Source organism: Monodon monoceros, unplaced genomic scaffold (assembly GCF_005190385.1).
Source record: "Monodon monoceros isolate NGI ecotype Baffin Bay Population unplaced genomic scaffold, NGI_Narwhal_1 Super_Scaffold_18, whole genome shotgun sequence".
Lineage (NCBI taxonomy): Eukaryota > Metazoa > Chordata > Mammalia > Artiodactyla > Monodontidae > Monodon > Monodon monoceros.
Window position 1 is genome coordinate 81,539,709 of NW_021703774.1, and position 25,709 is coordinate 81,565,417.

At 36.9% G+C, this 25,709-nt stretch overlaps 1 protein-coding gene across 7 annotated transcripts in view; it reads left to right on the forward strand.

Moving 5' to 3' along the window:
- The first annotated feature begins 13 nt into the window (after nt 1-13).
- Nucleotides 14-25,709, forward strand: part of PHTF1 (putative homeodomain transcription factor 1) — a 72,258-nt gene continuing 46,562 nt past the window's right edge. For 4 of the 7 annotated variants that reach the window (XM_029229511.1, XM_029229512.1, XM_029229510.1 and 1 more), the window contains exons 1-4: nt 829-897; nt 1,530-1,586; nt 21,865-21,934; nt 22,409-22,567. In XM_029229511.1, coding sequence (XP_029085344.1) covers nt 853-897; nt 1,530-1,586; nt 21,865-21,934; nt 22,409-22,567 — 331 coding nt within the window. In that variant the 5' untranslated portion in view covers nt 829-852. Of the gene's footprint in view, nt 515-822; nt 898-1,529; nt 1,587-15,651; nt 15,827-21,864; nt 21,935-22,408; nt 22,568-25,709 lie in introns of those variants that run through there. The other 3 variants (XM_029229514.1, XM_029229513.1, XM_029229515.1) reach the window with 2 other exon arrangements.

Genomic DNA, 25,709 nt, shown 5'->3' on the forward strand with positions numbered 1-25,709 from the left:
CCGGGGTCTGCGGAGCTGCTGTTGCCTACCTCTCGGCCGGCTGAGTCACGGCCCTTCCAGGCCCGGCCTAGCGAGGACGCGCGCCCGCCGCCCCGAAGCAGCTGCTACCCGGGCCTTGGGACCTCTGCACTTGACTTTTTCCAGCGGAACAAAGCCGTTTGCCGTTGCCGTAGCGACTGGCAGCCTAGCTAAGACCGCCTTCACTTTCTATCCCCCTCCTTTCCTAGCTCGTTCTTTGCTTATTTTAGGGTCTGTCCGATGACCCTATAGGTCGGGCTTGGAGGGCGCCGGCTCTCTGGCAACAGACTGCCCTCCTCTGAGCGCTGGGCGGCCGGCTGCCTCCGAGGCTGGGGCGGCCTCCGCAGTCTCCATGGTAACGGCCCAGACGGCGTCTCCGCCTCGGGGGGAAGATGAGGCCTGCCTGGCCCGCCGCCTCGCCCCCGGCCTCATGGCCGGGCCGGGGCCACTGAGGAGGAAGGTCCCGGCCACCGGACTGCGGGGCAGCGTGCACCAGGTGAGAGCAGGACTCCTGGGAGCGGAGGAGGTGGGGTGCAGGTCAACTCCAGCGACCTCCCCTTCTCTCCCAGTTCCCTGCATCCCTGAACACACTCGCACAAAATATCGCAGAGAGGCTTCTCCGGTCGCCACTGCGCCAGAGTTTTTTTTTGGTATGCTTTTGTTTTTTTTCCTGGCAAACAGCAGGGGAACGAGACGGTCAGCAGCGCGTGGAGAGGCTGAGAGAAGCGTTTTCTGAGTTCTACCCAAACTGGGAGAGTACCTTTCAGCAACTGGACTCACTGACTGGTTTTCCTTCATTTTCAGTGAAATCCCATTCTCTGGCTGGAGACACAGATGGCCTCAAATGAGAGAGATGCTATATCGTGGTACCAAAAGAAGGTAATATCGATGTATTTTTATTTGTAAAGCATGCTTCCTGCAAAAAGGTCCCACAAAGAATACCTATCATGTTAGTTTTCCCTGAGCTTGGTAGTGCAGGTATTCTTACATGATATCTCTCAACATAAATGGAAAAACTGATGGACAAGGTCATTAGGTCTTTTGAACTCAGTTCCAGGTCCCCGAATAAGATTTTCAACCTCCCATCTCCAGGCTGCATTCACAGTGTCACAGCAATGCTTTGAGAGTTTGCTTCTAATCAAACTGCTGTTTTTTCAGGCATAAAACTTTATCTGCACAGCTCAGATTGGTACTGTCAATTTTAATGAGCTGTCCATTACCTTTTATTTCTTTAGTTTCCTACTGATGTTTTTCTTAAGTGGAAGTATCTTTTAAGGTGATATTTAATTTGAAATATTTTGGACATTGCTTTTCAACTTACTTTTAGATCCAGCTAACTTGAATTTTGAAGGAAATAGTCCTAGGAAATAATAATTTATTCTAGCCTCAGAGAAGCACAGAAATTCCCCAGGTATCATATGGATACTTAATAGTTTCATGACTTTTGTGAGACTTGACCCAAATAAAAGGATTTCCTTTGCATCACTTAAATAGCCTGCTTCCTATTTCAGATTGGAGCATATGATCAGCAGATATGGGAAAAGTCAATCGAACAGACTCAGATTAAGGTAAATTGATTTCTTTGATTTTTTCGCTTTGTTTTACTGCTTTAATATGAAGAGTGAATTGTATTTACTTTTTAAAAATTCTGCACTTATCCACCAAATATGGCGTTCTTTGTTCTTTGAGGTGAATAAGGAAAACAACACTGCAAATGGGATGATAAATAACAATTGACATTTGGCCTCCGTATCAGGGAAATAGAAAAGGGTGGTTGGTCTATGGTGAATTTGAAAGCAAATGTCCCATATAAATGGGGCTATGGCTAACTCTGGCGGTAGAGTTAGTTGTGGTAACGCAGGCCCAGTATTGCCACAGCTTCAGGGTTCTCAAGAGAAGCTGTGAATATGCATTTTTATGTGAAATATCCAGGTTTTTTACAGCATCTCCTCCTCCTCCTTCCCCCCTCTACTTCCGATTCTCCCCCTCCCTCTCCTCCCCCCCTCCTCCCCTACCTCCTCTTCCTCTTTTTCTTTCCTGCAAGTCAAATAAAATCCATTTGTTGCCTGAATCTCTTTTTCAATTACTGGTTTAGAGTATGGGACTAAGTATTTCAGGTTCTTAAACTTTTTTCTACACTGCTTTTGGAACTGAGCAGATTCTTGGAGTTATTGCATGCTAGCCAGGCAACCAAAAATTGATGTGTAATTCAGAATGCCAGGTTATTAATTTATAATAGGGGAGCGGAGGGTTAAATAATCTAATGTTCCAAAATCAAGGTTGTGGGATCAACATGTTTGGGGGGGGATGCAAATTAGTCATGGAAAGGTTGCTTGGTAGCCAAATGTAATTGCCTAGTCTTGAGAGATGCGGAAAATCCTAAAGAGCATCCTGCCCTTACAGAATGTCTCTCTATTGACATTAATACTTAGATCTACAGATTCCAGGGTCTTACCTCCTTGGAAAGTACTGAATAATGGCTGGCAGATTTTTGATTTTGGACCTTTCTTTTTTAAAGATTTTTCCATAGACCCTCTATTAACATTAAAAAAAATGTATGTATGGGTGTAATACAACTTAGTAGTTCTATTTATCTCCAAGTCAGATTGATTGGACTGGGATGTTTAAATCTCGGGTGAAATACTTTTAGGGCAAATTCTTTTTGTAAGCCACTCAATTAGAAAGTTGTTTGAACTGCATGGTACTTGGCTAGCTTTTCATAATTTTGTACAGTCCTTGATGTTTTATATTAATAGGAGATGGGATTAGGATGAATAAATCCCCCAATTTTATTTTGTAACTCTCTAAGTCCTGTCCTGTTATTCTTTTGTGAGCTCTGAAAAGTATGGGTAGTAGTAAGTCTGGTATAATGGAAAGAGCACAGAACTGGGCGTTGGATCTCCTTTTGTGACCTCTGTCTAGCCTTGTGATCTTGAACAAGCACTGTAGTTTGTCTGGGTTTTGGTTTATTTATCCTTAAAAGGATTTTACTTCCTGCTATAGAATTTCATTACCTACCTCCTTCCCGTACCCAATTTAAATATTTCCTCAACTCTTATTTCCATGCCATTTTATACATACCTTCCTTTTGGTACACCATCTCCTGTGTTACTTGTTAACCTGTGTGTTTTCATGGACCTCAAGGGCAGGCATTGCATTTGTATCCCACTCTTAGAACATTCTGAGTCATACTAGGAACTCAGTATTTCTGTATTTGATTAAACTCCAACTATTATGTATATTTTTATTCATTGTTTTCTCAAAAGGTAATGTATCTAATACCTCCTTAATGTATACTTTTTAATTTAGCAGTGGAACGAATAAAATTAAAGAGAACTCTAAAAATTTACTCAGTTAATATACCAAGGCCTCCCAGGTGCAAAGAATACAGTCAACAAGACACACATGGTTCTTGCCTTCATGAATTTTACAGTCTAATGGTAGTGGGAGAAAAGCCAAGTTATCTTTTTAAGTATGTTTAAGTCTTAGATGGAAGCTGACCAAAGTATAGGACACGAAGAAGTATTTAATGCAATTTAAAACAGATTACACAAATATACATGTTTTTGAAAACAAATTTGAAAAGAAAAGGAAAGAAAATTAAAAAAACAAAAGGAATAACAATATTAACATCAGATCACAATACAATAAAATTAGAAATTACATAATAAAAATATAATTCAAAATTATAAAAAATATAAATTAAATCTTAACTTGGATCATGAAAAGTGGTAGGAACTGTTCTACAAACATTTACTGAGCTACTATGTTTAAGGCATTTTGCTTGGTGCTGAGCACAGAAGTACAACGCTTGTATAAGGGAAGATAAGTAGCCCAATCCGGTTGGGGTATAAGGTAAGTAGATGAGATGATAGGTCATAAATCAGTTTAGAGCTGAGCTGACTGCTTTACTAAGAACTTTAGATACTGTACTATATAAAATGAAAAAATTTGTATTGTTTTTAAGTAGAGGGGACACATCATATCTGTATTTTTGAAGGATAGAAATAAAAACGTAGATATAACAAAATTTGTAGAATGCTTCCAAAATAATACTTGATGAAATTATATCACTCTAAATGTCTATATTAACAAAAAATGTCTAGATTGACTAGGAAGAAAGAGTTACAATGATTCAAGTTAACATACGAAGAATCTGAGAAATAAAACAATAATAAGTCAAAGTAAAGGGGAAGAAATATCAAAAATAAAACTAAAACAGAGACTTCCCTGGTGGCACAGTGGTTAATAATCCGCCTGCCCCTGTGGGGGACACGGGTTCGATCCCTGGTCGGAGAAGATCCCACATGCCCTGGAACAATGAAGCCCATGCGCCACAACTACTGAGCCTGCACTCTAGAGCCTATGCGCCACAACTACTGAGCCCACGCACCACAACTACTGAAGCCTGTGTGCTCTAGGGCCTGTGCTCCACAACAAGAGAAGCCACCGCAATGAGAAACCTGCACACTGCAAGGAAGAGTAGCCCCTGCTCACTGTGACTAGAGAAAGCCCGCGCACAGCAACGAAGACCAAGCACAGCCAAAAAAACCCCAAAAAACAAAAAAACCTAAAACAGTGTTCATGTATTCTTCATTTAACAAATATTTGTTGAGCACTTACCTACCATGTGTCAGGCAGTAGGATGGGCACTATATCTATATAATGATGAGCAGAAACACTCAACATTTTTTGGAGCTTATGGTAAAGTGGGAGACAAACAATAATAAAATTAATCCTACTAATGAATAAAAATTACTTTGTGATAAATGCTAAGAAGGAGAGCTACTATTTGCAAGCTATTATAACAGGGAAATGGACCTAGTCAAGGAGGTCAGAGAAGCCTTCCCTGAAGAATTGATGCTTCAAGTGAGATCTGAAGGATGAATAGCAGTTAATTAGGTCAAGAACAAATATACTTATCTGACAAAAACTCTTACAGAAAGCAGAGGAGGAAGTATCCTTCCCAGCTCATTTTTTGAGACTAGTATTACCCTGATTCCAAAGCCAGACAAAGACAGCACAAGAAAATTTGTCATAACTGTACTACAAAGCTACAGTAATCCAAACAGTATGGTATTCGCACAAAAACAGACACATAGATCAGTGGAACAGAATAGACCACCCAGAAATGGGCAGTGTATTATATGGGCAATTAATCTACAACAAAGGAGGCGAGAATATACAGTAGGGAAAGGGCAGCCTCTTCAGAAATGCTGTTGGAAAAGCTGGAAAACTACATGCAAAAAAATCAAACTGGACTACTCTCTCACATGATGCACAAAAATAAATTCAAAATAGATTAAAAATTTTAAATGTAAGACCTGAAGCTGTAAAACTTCTAGAAGAAAACATAGGTTGTGCACTCTTTGACATTGGTCATAGTAATATTTTTGGATATGTCTCTTCAGTCAAGGGAAACAAAAACAAAAATAAACAAATAGGACTATGTCAAACTAAAAGACTTTTGCACAGTGAAGGAAACTATCAATAAAATGAAAAGACTACCTACTGAATGGGAGAAGGTATTTGCAAATGGAATATCCAATAAGGGGTTAATATTCAAAATATACAAAAAAATTCATACAACTCAACATCAAAAAAGCCAAACAACCCAATTAAAAAATGGGCAGAGGACCTGAATAGACATTTTTCCAAAGAAGACATACAGATGGCCAGTGGGCACATGAAAAGATGCTCAACATACTAATCATCAGGGAAATACAAATCCAAACCACAATGAAATATCACCTCACACCTGGCAGAACAAATTACAAGCATTGGTGAGAATGTGGAGAAAAGGGAACCCTTTTGCACGATTGGTGGGAATGTAAATTGGTGCCGCCATTATGGAAAACAGTATGAAGATTCCTCAAAAAATTAAAAATAGAACTACCATATGACCCAGCAGTTCTACCGCTGGGTATTTATCTGAAGAAAACAAAAACACTAATTAGAAAAGATATATGCACCCCTATGTTCATTGCAGCATTATTTACAATAGGCAAGATATGGAAGCAACCTAAGTGCCCATCAACAGATGAATTGATAAAGAGGATGTGGTATCTATATACAATGGAATATTACTCAGCCATAAAAGCATGAAATCTTGTTGTTTGCAGCAACATGGATGGCCTTAGAGGATATTATTCTAAGTGAAATAAGTCAGACAGAGAAAGACAAATACTGTATGATTTCACTTATATGTGGAATCTAAAAAAATAGATGAACAAACATAACAAAACAGAAAGAGTTACAGATAGAACAAACAGGTGGTCGCCAGAGAGGAGTGGTGAGGGGAAGAAATAGGTGAGGGAGATTAAGAGGTACAAACTTCCAGTTGCAGAATAAATGAGTCACCAGTATGAAATGTACAGTGTGGGGAGTATGGTCAGTAATTATGTAATATCTTTGCATGGACAGATTATATCTAGACTTATATTAGTGGTCATTTTGAAATGTATAGAAATATGGAATCACTATGTTGTATAACAGGAACTAACAGACTATTTTAGATAAATTGAATTTCAAAAACAAACTCATAGAAAAAGAGATCAGATTTATGGTTAGCAGGCGGGGGGTTTGGAGGAGGGGGAATTGGATGAAGGCAGTCAGAAGGTACAAACTTCCAACTCTAAGATAAATAAGTACTAGGACTGTAATGTACAACATGAATATAAATAACGCTGCTGCATGTTATATATGAAAGTTGTTGAGAGTAAATCCTAAGAGTTCTTATCACAAGGAAAAAAATTTTTTTTTCTATTTCTTTAATTTTGTATCTATGAGATGGTGGATGTTCACTAAACTTATTGTGGTAATCATTTCATAATGTATGTAAGTCAAATCATTATGCCATATACCTTAAACTTATACAGTGCTATATGTCAATTATATCTCAATAAAACTGGAAGAAAAAAATCCTACCTGAGGCATAATATGGAGCTTTTAATAAACTATCATACTGATTTATTAAAAAGAAAGAAAATTTGTCCTAAACATAAATGTAAAAATCTTTAATAAAATATTAGCAAACCAAATTCAACAACATGTAAAATGGATTATCTACCATGACCAAGTGGGATATCTGAGAAATATGTTGTTGGTTTAAGATAAATTAATGTAATATATCATATTAATAAGGGATAAAATGCATGGTCTTTTCAGTAGAGACAGGAAAAACATTTGACAAAATTCAATGCCCATTACTGATAAACTAGTAATTTCTTCAATCTGTCAAAGGGTGTCTATTAAAAACCCTGTCATTGGGATTGACATATATACACTAATATGTATAAAATAGATGACTAATAAGAACCTGCTGTATAGCAAATAATAATAATAAGTTATCATGTATTTAAAAAAAAAACAAAAAACCTACAGCTTACACTATAGTTAGGGATTAAAGGCTGAGTGCTTTGTCCCTCAAATCAGGAACAAAGCAAGGATGTCTGCTCTCACCACGTCCACTTAACGTTGTACTAGGGATTCTAGCCAGTGTGGTAAGACAAGGAAAAAGAAATAAAAGGCATTGAGAAAAGAAAATGAAAATTGGTTTTATTCATGGTGACATGATCCCATATTTAGAAATTCCTGAGGCATTACTAACAATAAATGAGTTTAGCAAGGCCTCTAGATTTAAGATCAATATACAAAAATTATTTGTATTTCTATATACCAGCCATGAGTATTCCAAAAATGAAATTAAGAAAACAGTTCATTCACAATACATCAAAAAGAGTAAAATACTTAGGAATAAGTTTAACATAGTATGTATAACCCCTGTATACTGGAAACTACGAACATTGCTAAGAGAAATTAAAAATCTGAAGAAATGGAGTAGCATTTCACACTTGTGATCTGAAAGACTTAACATTGTTAAGATGGCAGTTCTCTCCAAATGTATCTATAGATTCACTATAATCCCTTTAAAGTTCCAGCAGACCTTTTTCTTTTGGTAGAAATTGACAAGCTAATTCTAAAGTTGATAAGGAATGTAAAAGACCTAAAATATTCAAAATAAGTTTAAAAGGAATAGAGTTAGAGGACTTACTGGATCTCACAATTTACTGTAAAGCTGTAAGTAATTCAGATAGTGTAGTATTGGCATGAGTAATAGATCAATGGAACAGAATAGAAAATCTAGAAATAAATCCTTACAGTTTTGATAAATTGATTTTGACAAAGATGCCAAAATAATTCAATGAAGAAATGATAGTCTTGTCAACAAATGGTGCTGGAACAATTGGATAGCTACATGTATAAAAATGAACTTTGATTCTTACCTCACACTGTACACAAAAATTACTTAAAAAGGATCATGGACTTAAGTGTAAGAACTAAAAGTCTAAGGTTTTCTAGAAGAAAACGTAGAAGATCTTTGTTAGTCAGGATATGGAGGAACCAGAACTCTCATACACTGCTGGTGGGAATGGAAAGTAGAAACATTTAAATATATATACTTCTCATATGACCCAGCATTTCCACCCCTAGTTATCTACCTAAGAGAAATAAAAACATATGGGCACATGCAAATATTCATAGCAATACTATTCATAATTGCCAAAAACTAGAAAAAAAATCCAAATGTCTATCAACTGGTGAGTAGGTAAACAAATGTGTTATATCCATACAATGGAACATGACTCAGCAATAAAAACTATTAATACATGCTACAACATGGATGAACCTCAAAAATGTTATGCTAAGTGAAAGGGACCAGACACAAAAGACTATATTCTGTGATCCAGTTTATATGAAATTTCTAGGAAAGGCAGGTTTATAGAAATAGAAAGCAGATCAGTGTTTGCCTACAGCTGGGGGATAGGAACAGAGATATATTGCCATTCTTATTTTTCTGGTGATGGAAATGTACTAAAATTTGAGTGTGATGATGGTTGCACAACTCTATAAATTTACCAGAAATCCACCAAATTAACTACTAAAACTGCACTAAAAATAAGTGAGTTTTACAGAGTATTAATTATACCTCAATATAGCTATTTTCTTAAATCACATCAATAGAAAAAAATAGGAGAAATCATAATGTAGTACACAACAAATTCATATATATTCCCAATGAAAATTGTCTTCTAAAATTTCTTAATTGAGAAAATATATTAAATCTAAGGTCTAACATTATTTTCAGTAATGAAGCTCAACTTAGTCCCCCCCCACAAAAGAATAAAACAAGAATAGCCCCTATTACTACTATTTAACATGCTGTTTGAGATATATTTGCTAAGATGAGCAAAACATTCTAATTAATATTATCTTTGCTTTTAAAATATTTGTTCTTTTATTTTTCTAATTAATATTAGAATAACAAAAATCAGTGTTTGAAAATGATATGATTTTACACCTAGGAAATTTTAAATGGCTAATCATAAACACACAGGTGATTTCAGCTGTATTTGTAACCTTTTATTTCTCGAACTGGATAGTGGGTACATGATAGATGAGACGCCTCATTAAAGATGACAGTTGGAATATGTGCATTAATCTCCATCTGATTTCTTCTGAAAATTCTCTAAAATTATAATAAATAAGGAAAGAAATCAGCCTACAATAGGAGTGAAAGAATGGGAGAGAAGACTACTATAAAAGAGAGCTGTTAACACAATTTTGAAAGTTGGAAAATGGATGTAAAGAAAGTAAAAATGTTAAGTGTCTATAGTAGGGGATGCCAGTGGGAAATAAGTGAATTCCCTGTTTTAAAACAGCTGTATTTAGTGGTTACCAGCGGGGAGAGGGAAGTGGGGAGGGACAATATAGTGGTAGGGAATTAAGAGGTGCAAAGTATTATGTATAAAATAAGCTACAAGGATATATTGTACAACACAAGGAATATAGCCAATATTTTATAAATAACTATAAATGGAGTATAACCTTTAAAAATTGTGAATCACTATATTGTACACCTGTAGCTTTTATAATATTGTACATCAACTATTCTTAAATTTAAAAAAGATTAGAGGAAAATGACCCCTGTATTTAATTTCTGAAAGACTCAGGAATTAGATGCATCAGGTATATCTGCAGGTATGAGGTAGAACTGGAAATAGGATTGTTTGAGCATATGTATAAGGGGCAATAGACCTGCCCCCAGATCCTCCACCTTATTCTACACAGCCTCATAGTTACCTTATCTTCCTCTGACAGAAGATTGAAGTTTGCTCTCTGGAGAGGCTGAAACAGAGAAGTTCTGGATTCTGGAATACCATACACAAATGAGAATGGGGTGAAATACTGTACTCATAAAGGAGATTAAGTAAAAGTCTGGTGGCCAGGCTTATAATCTCTAAACAGAAGACTGGAATTTCTTTTTGCACAAGCTGACTGAAAAGACCTAAGGATACTGGAAGTGAAATGGCTGACTACTCTCTACAACGAGGCCACTGTTCAATAAGCTTCCCCTACTGCACACTGAATGGGCATTCAGCATGTTAGTGCCTCACTCTTAAGTATAAATGGGTAATTGAAGATGCTCAAATATTTGAGACCTAAAGAAAAGGAAGGAAAGAGATTTTAAAAAATGATACAGGAATTATAAGAATACTATTTTTAAAGATATAATTAATATATTTAAAGAACTGTGTACTATTTTTTAAAAAGTCTATAGATGAAAAAGTAAGAGAACCAGAAAATAAAAATAACCAAAGTAAATTCAGTAGAAAAGTTGGAAGATAAAGTTGAGGCCATTTCCCAGAAAAATAGCATGAAAGAATGAGGAAAAAAAATAGGAAAGTGAGTGCAGTTCATGTAGGAAGCCTAAAATCCAACTAATAGGTGTTCCAGGAAACGGAAATATGTGGAGGAGAAGAAATTATCAAATAAATAATATTTTAAAATTTCCCAGAGCTGAAATACACATATTTACAGATCAAAAGGATCTTTTGAGTGATCAGCATTATTATGAAATTTCAGAACTAAATTTTAGAAAGATTCAGTTCAATCTGCCTCTTGTGTTTCTCCTGTGAGTCTCCTTTATTCACACAAAACACCACTTCTGGTCACTAAATGTGTGGAGATTTTTCCCTACACCAGGCAGTTCTCTGTGACACCAGCTGGGTATCCTACAATTCAACTCATTTCTGACACTGTGTACCTGGAGGTAGTGTCAGCTCACACAGGTTAAGGGCTTGGTCCCACAAGACTCCTCCTTATCCCACTTTGGATGCCAACTGCAAGAAGTAGGTCCTAGGTTACCCCCAACTTCTGTCCAATTCGGCTACAAGTCAGAATTTCTCACAACCTTCTCTTCAGGTTTGATTAATTTCCTAGGGTGGTTCACAGAACTCAGGGAAACACTTCCTTAAACATTTACCAGTTTATTAAGGAATATGATAAAGGATACAGATGAATAGCCAGATGAAGAGGTACATAGGATGAGGTCTGGAAGGGTTCAGAGCACAGGAGCTTTTGTCCCTGTGCAGTTTGGGGGTATGTCACCCTACTGGAGTGGATGTATTCACCAAGCTGGAAGCTCTCTGAACTTCATGGAGGCTTCATCTAGTAGGCATGATCAATCATTAACTCTGTTTTCAGCCCTTCTCCCTTTGCAAGAGAATGGGGGAGAGGGAGGGCCTGAAAATTCCAAGCTTCTAATCATAGTTTGTTCCTTCTGGTGACCAGCCCTCATCCAGGAGCCATCCAGGAGCCCACCTAGAGTTGCCTCATTAGAACAAAAGGCACTCTTGTCACCCAGGAAATTACAAGGGTTTCAGGAGCCCTGTGTCAGGAACTGGGGACAGAGACCAAAATAAATTTCTTTTTACAAATCACAACATCACAATAACATTTGAAATTAGAGCCTGTGTTAAGCAGGGAATAGAGAGAAGGATCAAAACAGATCTTATACAAGATTGGGAGTCAGAATGACATTGGGCCTCTCAGCAGCAACTTCTGGCTCATTGGAAGTTAGAAGACGATGGAACCTTCAAAGTTCTCAGAGAAAATGGCTTTCAATCTAAAACTTTATGCCCAGTCTAACTATTAACCAAGTATAAAGGCATCACATGAAGATATATTCAAACCCTCAAAGTCTAAAAAGTGTGTCACTCATGTCTCCCCTCAGAGGAGGACATGCACTGTATACGAGTGAGTAAGCCAAAAAAGAGGAATCCATAGTATCAGGAGACAGGATGGCTGACACAGAGAGAGGTAAAAAGAATTCTGGATTCTTAAGAGATGTCCCAAGATGAAGTTCATTTATTAGGCTAGAAAATAACAAGACCAGAAAGGAGCAGGCAGACAGGAAACTGTGGTATGTAGACATCTTCAAGGAGGAAAAAAAAGAAACCAGTGTTTGTTGTGTTTGAGCACACTGGGAGCAGATTTGTAACACTTATAGGGAGTTTCAAAATGAATTAGTAATCTATATGTAGAAAGTTAAGTGAATGAAAAAAATGAAGCTTGTCATATATGGCCTTTCTTATGTTGAGTTTCTTTCCCTCTGTAGTCACTTTGCTGAGTTTTTATCATAAATGGGTGTTGAATTTAGTCAAATGCTTTTTCTGCATTTATTGAGATAATAATATGATTTTTATCCTTCATCTGGATAATGTGGTGTATTCGATTGATTTGTGGATGTTGAACAGTCCTTACATCCCAACATAGGAGCACCTAAATATATAAAGCAAATATAAACAGACCTAAGGAGAGACATAGAGAGCAATGCAGTACTAGTAGTGGACTTCAGTATCCACTGAAGTATTTCAACAATGGATAGATCATCCAGACAGAAAATTAATAAGGAAACGTTGGGCTTGAACTGCACTTCAGACTAAATGAACCTAACAGACATATACAGAACATTCCATCCATCAGCAGCACAATACACATTCTCCTCAAGTGCACATGAAACCTGCTTCAGGATAGATCATATGTTAGGCCATGAAACAAAGTCTTAACAAATTTAAGAAGATTGAATTTATATCAGGTATCTTTTGACCACAGTGTTATTAAACTAGAAATCGATAACAGGAGGAAAACTGGAAAATTCAAAAATATGTGGAAATTAAACAGTATAATCTTGAACAACCAGTGGGTCAAAGAGTCAATTAAAAATTTTGAGACAAGTGAAAAGGAAAAATTTTATACACTTACAATGAACTGTCTGCAAAAGAAATTAAGAAAGCAGTTCCATTTAAAATAGCATCGAAAAGAATAAAGTGCTTAGGAATAAATTAAACAAGGAGGTGAAAGATCTGTACACTGAAAAATATGGAACATTGATGAAAGAAATTGAAGAAGACACAAATGAAAGATAGCTCATGTTCATGGATTGGAAGAATTCCTACTGTTAAAATGTAATGTACAACATGATAACATGATAAATGTAATTAACACTGCTGTATGTTATATATGAAAGTTGTTAAGAGAGTAAATCCTAAGAGTTCTCATCACAAGGAAAAACTTTTTTTTCTATTTTGTTTATTTTGTATCTATGTGAGATATTGGATGTTCTCTAAACTTGTAATTATTTCATGATGTATGTAAGTCGAATCACTGTGCTGTACACCTTAAACTTATACAGTGCTCTATGTCTTTATATTTCAATAAAATGGGAAGAGAAAACAAAATCTATTATTTGGAAAAGGAAAAAAATATTGTTAAAATGTCCATACTACCCAAAGCAATCTACAGATTCAAAGCAATCTCTATCAAAAGTCCAATGGCATTTTTAACTGATACAGAAAAAATAATCTTAAGATTCATATGGAACCACAAAGGGACCCCAAATAGCTAAAGCAATCTTGAACAAGAAGACCAAAGCTGGAGACATCTCATTTCACTTTCTGATTTCAAATTATATTACAAAGCTATAGTAATAAAAACAGTATGGTACTGGCATAAAAGACACATAGAGCAGTGGGACAGAATAGAGAGCCCAGAAGTAAACCCATGCACATAGGGTCAACTAATCTTTGGCAAAGGCACCAAGAATACACAATGGAGAAATGACAGTCTCTTCAATAAATGGTGTTGGGAAACTGGATATCTTCATGCAAAAGAACGATATCAGACCCTTATTTTACACAAAACACAAAAATAAACTAAAAATGGATTAAAGACTTAAATGTAAGACCTGAAACTGTATAACTCCTAGAAGAAAACATAGGGAAAAATCTCTTTGACATTGGTCTTGGAAATGATTTTTTTGAATTTGACACCAAAAGCACAGGCAACAAAAGCAAAAATAAACAAATGTGACTATATCAAACTAAGAAGTTTTTGCACAGCAAAGGAAACATCAACAATATAAAATGCAACCTGATCCAATTAAAAAATAGGCAAAGGGCCTGTAGAGACATTTTTCTAAAAAGGACATACAAGTGGCCAGCAGGTATATGAATACGTGCTCAACATCTCTAATCATTAAGGAAATGTAAATCAAAACGACAGTGAAACATCACCTCATTCCTGTTAGGATGACAATTATCAGAGAAGTCAAAAGATAATAAGTGTTAGTGAGGATACAGAGAAAAGGAAACCGTTGTATACTGTTGGTGGGAATGTAAATTGGTACAGCTGTTATGGAAAAGAGTATGGAGGCTCCTCAAAAAAATAAAAATTGAACTACCTTATGATCCAACAATCCCTCTTCCTGGATATTTATCCAAAGGAAATAAAATTACTTTCTTGAAGAGATATATGCACTTCATATTCATTGCAGCATTATTCATGGTAGCCAAGATATGGAAACAACTTAAGTGTCTGTTGACAGACGAATAGGTAAAGAAAATGTGCCCTATCTCTCTGTCTATCTTATGAGGTGGAATATTATTCAGCCTTTAAAAAGAAGGAAATCCTACCATTTGTTACAACACAGATGGATCTGGAGGGTATCACACTAAGTGAAATAAAACAAACACAGAAAGCAAATACTGCAAAATCTCACTTATAAGTGGAATCTAAAAGAGTCAAACTCATAGAAGCAGAGAGTAGAATGGTCACCAGGGGCTGAGGTGTGGGGGAAATGGGGAGATGTTGGTCAAAGGTAATAGACTTGCAATTATAAGATGAATAAATTTGGGAGATCTAATATGCAGCATGGTGACTATAGTTTATAATACTGTATTGTATACTTGAAATTTGCTGAGAGTAGATTTTAAATGTATGCAACACACAAAAATGCAAAAAAATGCTAACAATCTGAGGTGATGGATATGTTAATTAGGTTGATTGTGGTAATCATTTCACAATGTATATGTATATCAAAGCCTCACATTGTATATCTTAAATATATACAATTCCTATTTATAAAGGTAGGGGGGAAAATGAGGCAATTAACAATTTCAGGGCAAACAACATTTCCAAGAAAGGAAATATAATCATTGGTTACTACTTGACTTAGGTGGGAACATGTTTTATGTAATCATAATACTCTAAACATCAAATATTGATTTAACTAAAATTGTGAGAAAACTATATGGGGGAAACTATAGTGCATGCAGGAGGGCATGTGTATGTGTTTTTGGTGGTGTAATAATAATAATGATAATGAGTATTTAGAATGTGTCTTGTATTATTTTAAGAACTTCTCTTTCTCTGTCTCTGTTTCTCTCGCTTTCTTAATCAATCCTTACAACAATTCCATGAGGTAGATGTATTATCATTCTCATTTTACAGGTGAAGGAACTGAAGTACAGAAAGGCTAAGTTAGAAGGCTCTCTCCTCATCTTCAACTGTTAAGAAGATTGTTATGTCTTCACCTTTTGTCATGTGACTCGCAGTGCCTTCCTGTGGGAGGAGAGTCCTTCCTTGCCCCACAGGTTTCCAGCTTGGCCAGAGGACTGAGCAGAATGTGAGCTCCCCTACTTTGACCAGCCCTGTGCCTTCTCTCACCTTTCCTACTCAGTGAGCAGTTAGAGTGCTCAAGTTGGGGTTTGGAATTCTTCTGTGGCCTCACTTTCACACTGATCCCACATTTTTAATTACCAAGACTTCTGGATTCTACCTTCTTGTATTTTTTGACTATGCATACTTTTCCTAGGTCATGCTTCTGATGGCCTGGACTGACCTGTTGTCTGCACTCGTCTGGTCCACAAACTATTGCCTGCAGCCAGACTCGCTGGAGCACTGCAGGCTTCATGTTTTACATGTTTATTGTCTGTGTCTAAGTCAGCCTTCGTGCAACAGTGGCTGGGTTGAGTACTAGCACACACGTGGTACAGCTCACAAACCCTAAAATACCACATGCCCTTTACAGACAAAGTTTGTCCACTCCTGATCTAGGTTACTGGAGTCACTTTTTTAACTTTCTGTTTTCTCTGCCCCCGTTTCCCCCTTCACCCCTCAATAATCACTGAAGCTGGCTTATTGTTATTTTCTTTTTGTTTTAACACAAATCTGATTGTTTTTCTCATATTTAAAACTGTTCTCTGACTTCCTTATGAGAACTGTTATCCTTATGATAAATGCACACTCTTAGCATGATTATAGTCTTCAAAATCTGGCTTCTGCTTACCTCTCCAGTTTCTCTCTTTCATACCTTAACCCCTTTTTCACTTTCACTCTGCTTTAGGTCTCCTTGAACTTTAGTTTTTGTCATGCTATCTCTTATTTCGAGGTCTTCTCATATACTTTTCTGTTTTTTTTTTTTTTTTTTTTTGCGGTACGCGGGCCTCTCACTGTTGTGGCCTCTCCCGTCGCGGAGCACAGGCTCTGGACGTGCAGGCTCAGCGGCCATGGCTCACGGGCCCAGCCGCTCCACGGCATGTGGGATCTTCCCGGACCGGGGCACGAACCTGTGTCCCCTGTATCGGCAGGTGGACTCCCAGCCACTGCGCCACCAGGGAAGCCCTCATATACTTTTCTTAATTTCCCCTTTTGCTACAGCCCATGTCCTTCTTTGCAAATTCTTATACACCCTTCAGGTCTCGGATCAGGTATTATTTTCCTTTGGAAATCTTTCTTTGACTTCTTAAATCTGAGTTAGGTGTCCTTTACACATATTCCTATAGTGCTGTACTTGCCTTGTAATTGTTTTGTTGTTTGTCATCTGCTCTAAATCAGGTGACTTCTCTCTTTGTGCCCAACTACTATACAGTAGTATAGAATCAGTGGCATTAAAATGGACATTTCAGCACACTAAGAGAGAAAGATGTGTTACAGGGTTTCCCTTGTCTTTTATTCCCTTTTAAACATGGAGTCCAACAATACTGCAGCAGTATTTCCAGTGCTTTAGTCCCTCTACCTAAAAGTAGGAACTACATCAGTCAGGTGGTTCTGAGCTTTGAAGATATTACACAGCTCTGTGGGGAGCAAACAATAGAGAGGGCTGAATACAGCCAGTAGCTGGGCTCTGCAGAAAATGTCCAGACCACTGCTCTAGCAGCTAGTGCAGGGTATCCCACTTTTCTCCTACAGTTTTATTGTGGGCTGCTAGGTTGTGGCCCTGGGTTGTGGCCAATAAGGAAATTCACTCACAGCTCCCAGGGTTTATTAATCCCATGGAACCTTTCGGAGGCATGCAATCTTGTTTATCTCAAAATCTCTCCGTACATTGATTAGGAATGCATTTTGTACTGTATAGTGAGAGACAGGATGTGTAGTGGTTTGTAGTGAGAATGAACGAGTTAGAGTCTCTGTGCCTTGTTTTCCTCATCTGTAAAGTGAAGATAATAAAGGTGCCTGTCTCACAGGACAGCTGTGAGGACTAAATGAGTTAAACAAATTAATATAAGTTTATGTAAAGTGCTTAGAGTAGTGCTGTGCACATTTTGCCTCTTACTATACATACTGTAGAATATGTAGGATCAAGCAGAAGGATCCTAAAATAAAAGCATGGCATGTGTTTTTTATTCTTCCTCAGCACAGACACATATAAAAGTATCTAGCGACTCTCTTATCTGGCTCAAGAACGGTGGTCATAAATTTCTTAATGATTTTTGTCCAAAAAATGGTGAGGGAAGTTCAGGGGGTGTTTTCCTGAGGAACCCTCAAACATTTGGCTTTATTGTCTGTTTTCCCTTCTGTGCATGCACACTCTGAAGATAGAGCCATGCTTTGACTTCCTTATTGCTCTGTGCCTAGCTCAAGTAGCTTATCTGGCATACGGAAGAAACGTATTGCATATTTGTTGACTAAGTGAATGAATGAATGTGTTTCTATTGCTGAGGGAGGTTTTCCTAATTTGGTGTTTACCTTTAGATAATGCTAATTCTGATTCTATAACATTGTAGGTGAAAAGTCTAGAAAGCAAAGAAAGTAGAAAAATTAATGTGACTTTAAAGTTAAGGCACTTTAAGCTTCTTTAGTTAGAATAGTACTGCTGCAAATGTCCACAAGGCCTATGCCTGTTAGAATATAATACAGTGATATCTTTACTTTTAAAATTTTCATTTCTGATTTCAAATGTAGTACAAGATCATTGTTATTTCCATGAATATTATGCATATTTCAAAAATTAGTGCACATATTTTTTCCAAAGGGTTATTTTTGCCCCTGAAATGTCTAATTATCAAAATTTGATTCCTTCTTAGATTTAATTTTATTACATTTAGAGTTTTAAAACTTTTTTTTTGTTTTTGTTAAAATCTACAGTTTGTAGTTAATTGGATAGAAACATAGGGTTCACTTTAAAGAAATTGTTTGGCTGCATCTTTTAGTTAAACAGAACCAAAGATCAATATTGGCTCAATATCTAGACTAGAGAAATAGCAAATTACTCTAACGTTTAATTTTTACAATAATTTTAATGGTTAAATATCTAATTTTAAAAACTTGATCAGGAACTAGCATGTACAAGTGTTGATTGAGCACGAAATTAAAATTCATCTTTTAAAACAGTTATACTTATTAATCGTAATGAAACAAAACTGTTAGGCAAACCAGGATTTTTAAACACAAAAGATAATTCACAAATTTGCTTTTGAGTCATAATATACAGCAAGGTTATCATGACTTTCAAATCCCGAGTTTTTCCTGTAAAACCATTGTCTATGTGTTAATAAAATAAAACATATTCAGTGAATATGAGTTACCAGGTTTCCCCCATTATCCAAAAGTAGAGTGTTCCTGTGAAACTTTTCGTAAGCCGAAGTGGCAATTGTGAAGAAGCAATTACCATAGGACACATCTTGCTAACAGATGCACAAAATACGTCGAAATGCAGCACAGATGCTCACAGACACCTTTCAAAGCTATGGGGGCTTGATGCTGAGATGCTGAGTGTGTTCCTGGGGAAGGAGCCTGGTGGTGCTGCTCTCCCTGCTCGGGTGTGTGCTGCCTCTGTAAGAGCTCCCTGAGATCACTGAACGCTGTTTACGCTCTTCATCTTTGTTTGGAAAAGTAAAAATCCTCTTTGGATTTTTTTCGGTTAGTGAAGACAGATACTAATGTAGGTCTTTTGTAAAAGCGAAATAGTGTAAAGCAAACTTTTGAAAAGTGGGGGACTTCTACTCACACACACCCACCCACCCCAGAATTATAAGAGTACAGCTTGAGGAATTTTCACAAACTGAACATAACCATGTGATAAACACTCAGATCAAGAACTAGAACATTAGGAGTAACACAGAAGCTCCCCATCACATGCTCTTCCAGTCACCGCTACCAACAGAGGTAACCTGTATCCTTACTACTATAGCAGCACCATAGGTTAAGTTTTGCCTATTTTGAGGCTTACATAAATGAAATTATACAATACATACACTTTTGAGTCTAATTTCTTTTGTTCAGTGTTACGTTTCTTTTGTTCAATATTATGTATGTGAGATCCAGTCATGTTGTTGCATAATTGCAGTTTATTCACTATAGCACCACAATTATTATCCATTCTACTGCTGGGCAATTTCTGATTGCTGTTGATGGGTAGTTTCCAATTTGGGGCTTTTATAAATAATTCCTCTAGGAACATTTTGTACACATTATTTAGTGAAATTTATATATCTTTCTCTTGGGTATAGACCTTGAAATAAAATGTCCATCAGGTTTTAACTCCTCATTCTAATATATAAGTGGACAGCCAATGATTACTAGATATTTGAAGAAATCTTCCAGGATGAAAGAGAAGAGAAAGGAATGAACCCAAAGAATCAAAATGAAAAATGTAATAGAAGAATTTGAAGAAATTTCTAGAAAGCAGACCAGAAAGACAAAAGAGGTAGAAAATAGGAGAGAAAAGTCAAAAGTCTTAAAAGGGAAGAAATTTAAATATAAATTATAAGAAAACTTCCCTAAAACTGAAAGACATGTATTTCTATATGGAAGGGATTCTCAGCACAATAGATGATAAAAGACTCATAATCAAGGCATATAATTATGTGATAAAACAAAATACATGTTTTATCATAAATGTCACTTCTGTCAAAAAAAAAAAGGCACATCATTCTGAACACCATGAATAAAGTGAGGATTAAGAGGAAGGAAACAATTCACATTCAAAGGATCGGGAATCAGAATGGCATTGGAGTTTGCAACAGCTACATTGGAAGCTAGAAAACCATGGAACAGTGTCTCAATTCCTGAGGGAAAATTATTAACAACTTAGAATTCTGCATCTAGGGTAACTTTTAATCAAGTATAAGGGTAGAATGAAATCATTTTCAGACATGCAAGGATTGAAAACACTGTCTTCTGTGACCCCTTTCTCAGGAAACTACGGAAGGAATGTGCTCCCAGAAGATATGGATACAGCAAATAAGGACTTACCACAGAGAGGGGGGAAGGGGATTGTCAGGATGAGAGTGAGCAGTTCTGGGATTACAGCCATGCAACAGGCCCAGAGAGCAACTAGTCCAATTCCAGCAGCAAGATAGAAAGAGGGTCCTGGGAAGGGGGTTTCCAGGAATTTTTTTTCTTTAAGGAAAAAAAGGACTTTGATTAATTTTCTGGCATTTGAGTATTTGGAAACTGATAAATATTTTCACTGACCTCATAGAATAAAAGGAAGCATATAAAAGGAAGCATATAAATAGAGTGAACAAGGAATGATATTTCATAGTGATCATACTCTACTGATTATTATTATATTATTATTGTCACAAATTAATTGACTATATTGTGAGGATATATGTTTTTGGGGTGGAAGTGAGGAGGTGAGAATTAGTAGTGTAAGAAAGCTAAATTCTCTTATACTATATTAGGAGTTCATAGGTGATTTTTTTTTTTTTTTTTTTTAAAGAAGATGTTGGGGGTAGGAGTTTATTAATTAATTTGTTTTTGCCGTGTTGAGTCTTCATTTCTGTGCGAGGGCTTTCTCTAGTTGCGGCGAGCGGGGGCCCCTCTTCATTGCGGTTCGCGGTCCTCTCACTGTCGCAGCCTCTCTTGTTGTGGAGCACAGGCTCCAGACGCACAGGCTCAGTAGCTGTGGCTCACGGGCCTAGTTGCTCGTAGCATGTGGGATCCTCCCAGACTAGGGCTCGAACCCGTGTCCCCTGCATTAGCAGGCAGATTCTCAACCACTGTGCCACCAGGGAAGCCCCATAGGTGATTTTTAAAATCAATAAATTGAAAAATAGCAGTATAAACATATTATTTAGACCTATGTAAGTAAATACCAAGAGAAACAGCTAAAAAAAGATGAAAGCATTTGTTTTTAATGAATGAAATTGGGAGGAGAGGTAAGGTGGGTCAGGGGACTACCTGTTTTTCACTTACTGACCTTTTGGTACTGTTTGATTATTTTTAAAGGTGATAAAAGTATGTGCATGCATTACTTGATAAAACTAAAAACTAAAACAAATATTAATGACGGGTTCCTTTAAGGAGCATTAGGATTAAAGTGTACTCAGTAAAAGGGAGTCAGGTGTAGAGAAAAAGAAACGTAAATTTACCTTTTGTTTTAAAAGGGCTTTTAAAATGCTGTTTATTTCTGGGTTTTGTTTTGTTTTATTCTAGGGCTTCAAAAACAAACCAAAAAAGATGGGTCATATAAAGGCAGACTTGATTGATGTTGACTTAATCAGAGGTGAGTTCTAAAGTTGGCTTGTTTCTTAGGTATATCATTATATTATTTCATAGTGGTACTAAAGATTCTTTTTGGATATCTTCTCTATATGATGGTATGCTTTAATTTCCCAAAGTAGTGTTCTTCCTGCATCATTCAGGCTTTAGCATTTTTTCCCCTTTGCTTTATACTGTGTGGCTATGTAAATTACATGGTTTCCATGAGGGTGAAAGAGATGAACTTGGAGACTTGCTGCTGTGTAATGAAGAAAAATACATTGTGTACCGTTCAAACAAGCCTGACTTATTTTGAGCTCCTGTCCTAGTGATTGAGGCAAGAAGTTAGTATATATAATGAACATCGAAGAGGATTCTTTTTCACTGAACAGGTTATGTGCTGATTTTTGCTCTCACCTGTTTTTACTATAGTGTTACAAGTGGGCATTAGTCTAGTGTACATAAATGTTTGATGTTTTGTTTTGTTGTATATTTAAAGGCTCAACATTTGCCAAAGCCAAACCTGAAATTCCCTGGACATCTCTGACTCGGAAGGGGCTTGTTCGAGTTGTATTTTTTCCCTTTTTCAGCAATTGGTGGATTCAGGTTACCTCTTTAAGAATCTTTGTTTGGCTGCTACTGCTTTACCTCATGCAAGGTAATTGGAGGAGTTGGGATAAATTATGACAGTTTCTTTTTGCCGCTGTTGCTATCAGATCATGCAGACCTTACTGTTCTTACATTTACCCTTTCATTTGATGGTTTCACGTACAAAGAAACGAAGGGACATACACCATTTGGAGATCATCTCAAATTTATTTGCTCAGAGAGAGCAAACATGATTGTCTAACTCCTCTCTCTTGAATTTCTTTCTGCCTGTCTCACTGGCCAGGCCTTTTCAAACTTTTCCTGTGTCTGACCTTTGAATATTGGATTACCTCTAGGTTGGATCGGGATTCTCTTCTCTTCTCTAGGTACTCTCATCAAGCCTTGTACCTTTAAATATAATTGATATACTGGTGATTCTCAAATTTATATTTTCAGGCCAGATTTCTCTGCTGAACTTCAGGCTTGTAAATACAACTGCCTTTTTGACATTTCCATATGGAGATTTCATAGGTATCTTGAACTTAATCATATCCAAATTGGAACTCCTGATTTTTTTTTTTACAATCTTTTCTTTTATACAGTCTTATTCCCCTTTAGGTTTTATCCCATTTCATTAAATGATGCCATCAGCTACCCAGTTTTCAAGCGAAAAATTGTCTTCCTATTCTACTCTACCATCAACCCTCATATTCCATCTGTCACCAAGTCTGTAAGTTTGACCTCCAGAATATGTCGTGGCTACTTATCCCAGTCTCTGCTGCCACCATCATAGTCCACAGCACCACCATCCCTTCACCTAGATCACTGGAATAGCATCTACTCTGAGCTTTCTTTCTGCCCATCACTCTTTTCACAGCAATTAGAGAAATCTTTTGAAATGGAAACCCTATCATGTCATTTTCCTGCTTTTTTAAAAAAGTCCCTTTAGTGACTTCTCATTGCCCTTGGAATAGAAACCCAAACTCCTCACCAGGGCCTCCAGTGCCCTACATTATCTGTCCCCTGCTAACCTGTCGGATGCCATGTCTTACCACTCTCCTCCTTGCTTACTCTAGGCATAAGGCCTTTTTCGGTTCCTCACCCAGGGCTTTTCTTTCTGTTTGAAACAATCGTAAGGCTTTTCATGTGGCTATCTTTTCTGTCATCTTTAGGATCTGTGCTCAGATGTAACTTTCACAGAAAGGCCATCCCTGTCTATACTTTCTAAGTAGTTGTACCACCCCTCAGTCACTGTCACAGGAGTCTGTGTTAATTTCTGTATTACACGTCACTACCTGATGTTTTTTCTCTTCTCACTATGTGCAGGGGCCCAGTGTATGCTCTTTAATATACTCCATTGCCTACCAGGAACACTTTCTGAAAGAGGGCAGCGTAGATATGGTTATACCTGAGCAAACAGACATGACTTAGAACAAAGAGTAGGTGAAAGGTGAAGGTTGGGTTAGGGTGAAAGGATTTGGGGTGATTTTTGTTTTCTTTTATCTGTGTCAGTTTTTTTGAATTGTTTTCATAACTGTCATTTAGTTGCTGCATAATATTACATCATGTGGACACACCATCATTTCAAACTATCATTTTAATGTCTGTATGAGTCTATCATAAGGATTTAACATAAACACTTTTTATAACTGCTTTATAGTCCATTATATAAAAGTACCATAATTTACATAACTCTTCCCATGTAATGAGCATTAAGTTGTTTCTAGTTCTTTCTTATTAATAATACCATCATGAACAAAATTTTTCATACTTTGTAGTATTTCTTTGGAATTTATTCTCTGGAATAGAATTAACAGATCAAAGAATGTAAACGTTTTAAGGCTTTTAGTGCATATAGTGAAATTGCTGGTGACACAATTCTTTTGGAAGGTAGTGGATTCTGTTTCACCACAATCTTAGCATTATCATAATTTTAAAAATTGTTACCTAATTTGATATACGAAAATTAGTATTTTACTTGTTTAATGTGCATTTCTTTGGTCACTTGTAAGGGTGAAGTTAAATATTTTTCCACATGTTTGTTATTAAAGAATTTCTTACTGAGATAAATTATATATATTAAATTTTCGTATACACCATGGTCTATTTCTGGACTATATATTCTGCACCATCAGTTTGTCTGGTTATTCTCATATCTGTGTCACATTTCTTTAATTACTGTAGCTATTTAATGAGTAGTAACGTTGAGCAGGACAAGTATTCCTCTATTATTCTGTGTTTTTCAACATTTTCTCTTAGGTGTTCTTACTTGCTTATTCTTTGCAAAATAATTTAGAATTATTTTATCATGATCAAAGACCAAAAAAAAAAAAAATGGAATTTGGATTGGAACTCCGTTCTCACCACTCCCCACTACAAAATATAGGTATAGATATATTTGGAGGGAATGGGGAGAAAATTGATATATCTTTCCTTTTTAATTAATTAATTAATTTTATTTATTTATTTTTGGCTGCACTGGGTCTTTGCTGCGCACGGGCTTTCTCTAGTTGCGTTGAGTGGGGGCTACTCTTCGCTGCGGCGCGCGGGCTTCTCATTGCAGTGGCTTCTCTTGTTGTGGAGCAGGGGCTCTAGGCGCACGGGCTGCAGTAGTTACAGCGCGGGGGCTCAGTAGTTGTGGCTTGCGGGCTCTAGAGCGCAGACTCAGTAGTTGTGGTGCACGGGCTTAGTTGCTCTGCAGCATGTGGGATCTTCCCGGACCAGGGCTCGAACCCGTGTCCTCTGCATTGGCAGGCGAATTCTTAACCACTGCACCACCAGGGAAGCCTGATATATCTCTCCTTTTAATCAAGTCTTCTGTTATATCTTTCTGTAAAGCTTTGTAGGAATTTTTTTTTTCTTATAAGGCCTGCATAGATCTTGTTAAACTCAATATTTTTTTCATTGTGGTAAAATATACATGAAATTTACCATCTTAACTATTTTTAAGTATACAGTTCAATGACATTAAGTACATTCACATTGTTAGGTAGCCATCACCACCATCTATCTCCAGAACTTTTTTCATTTTTCCAAACTGAAACTCTGTACCCATAAATCAATAACTCTCCAATTACTCCTACCCCCAGCCAACCACTCTTCTACTTTCTGTCTCTATGAATTTGACCACTCTGAGTACCTCATATAAGTGGAATCATACAGTAATTGTCCTTATTTCACTTAGCATAATGTCTTCAAGATTCATCCATTTG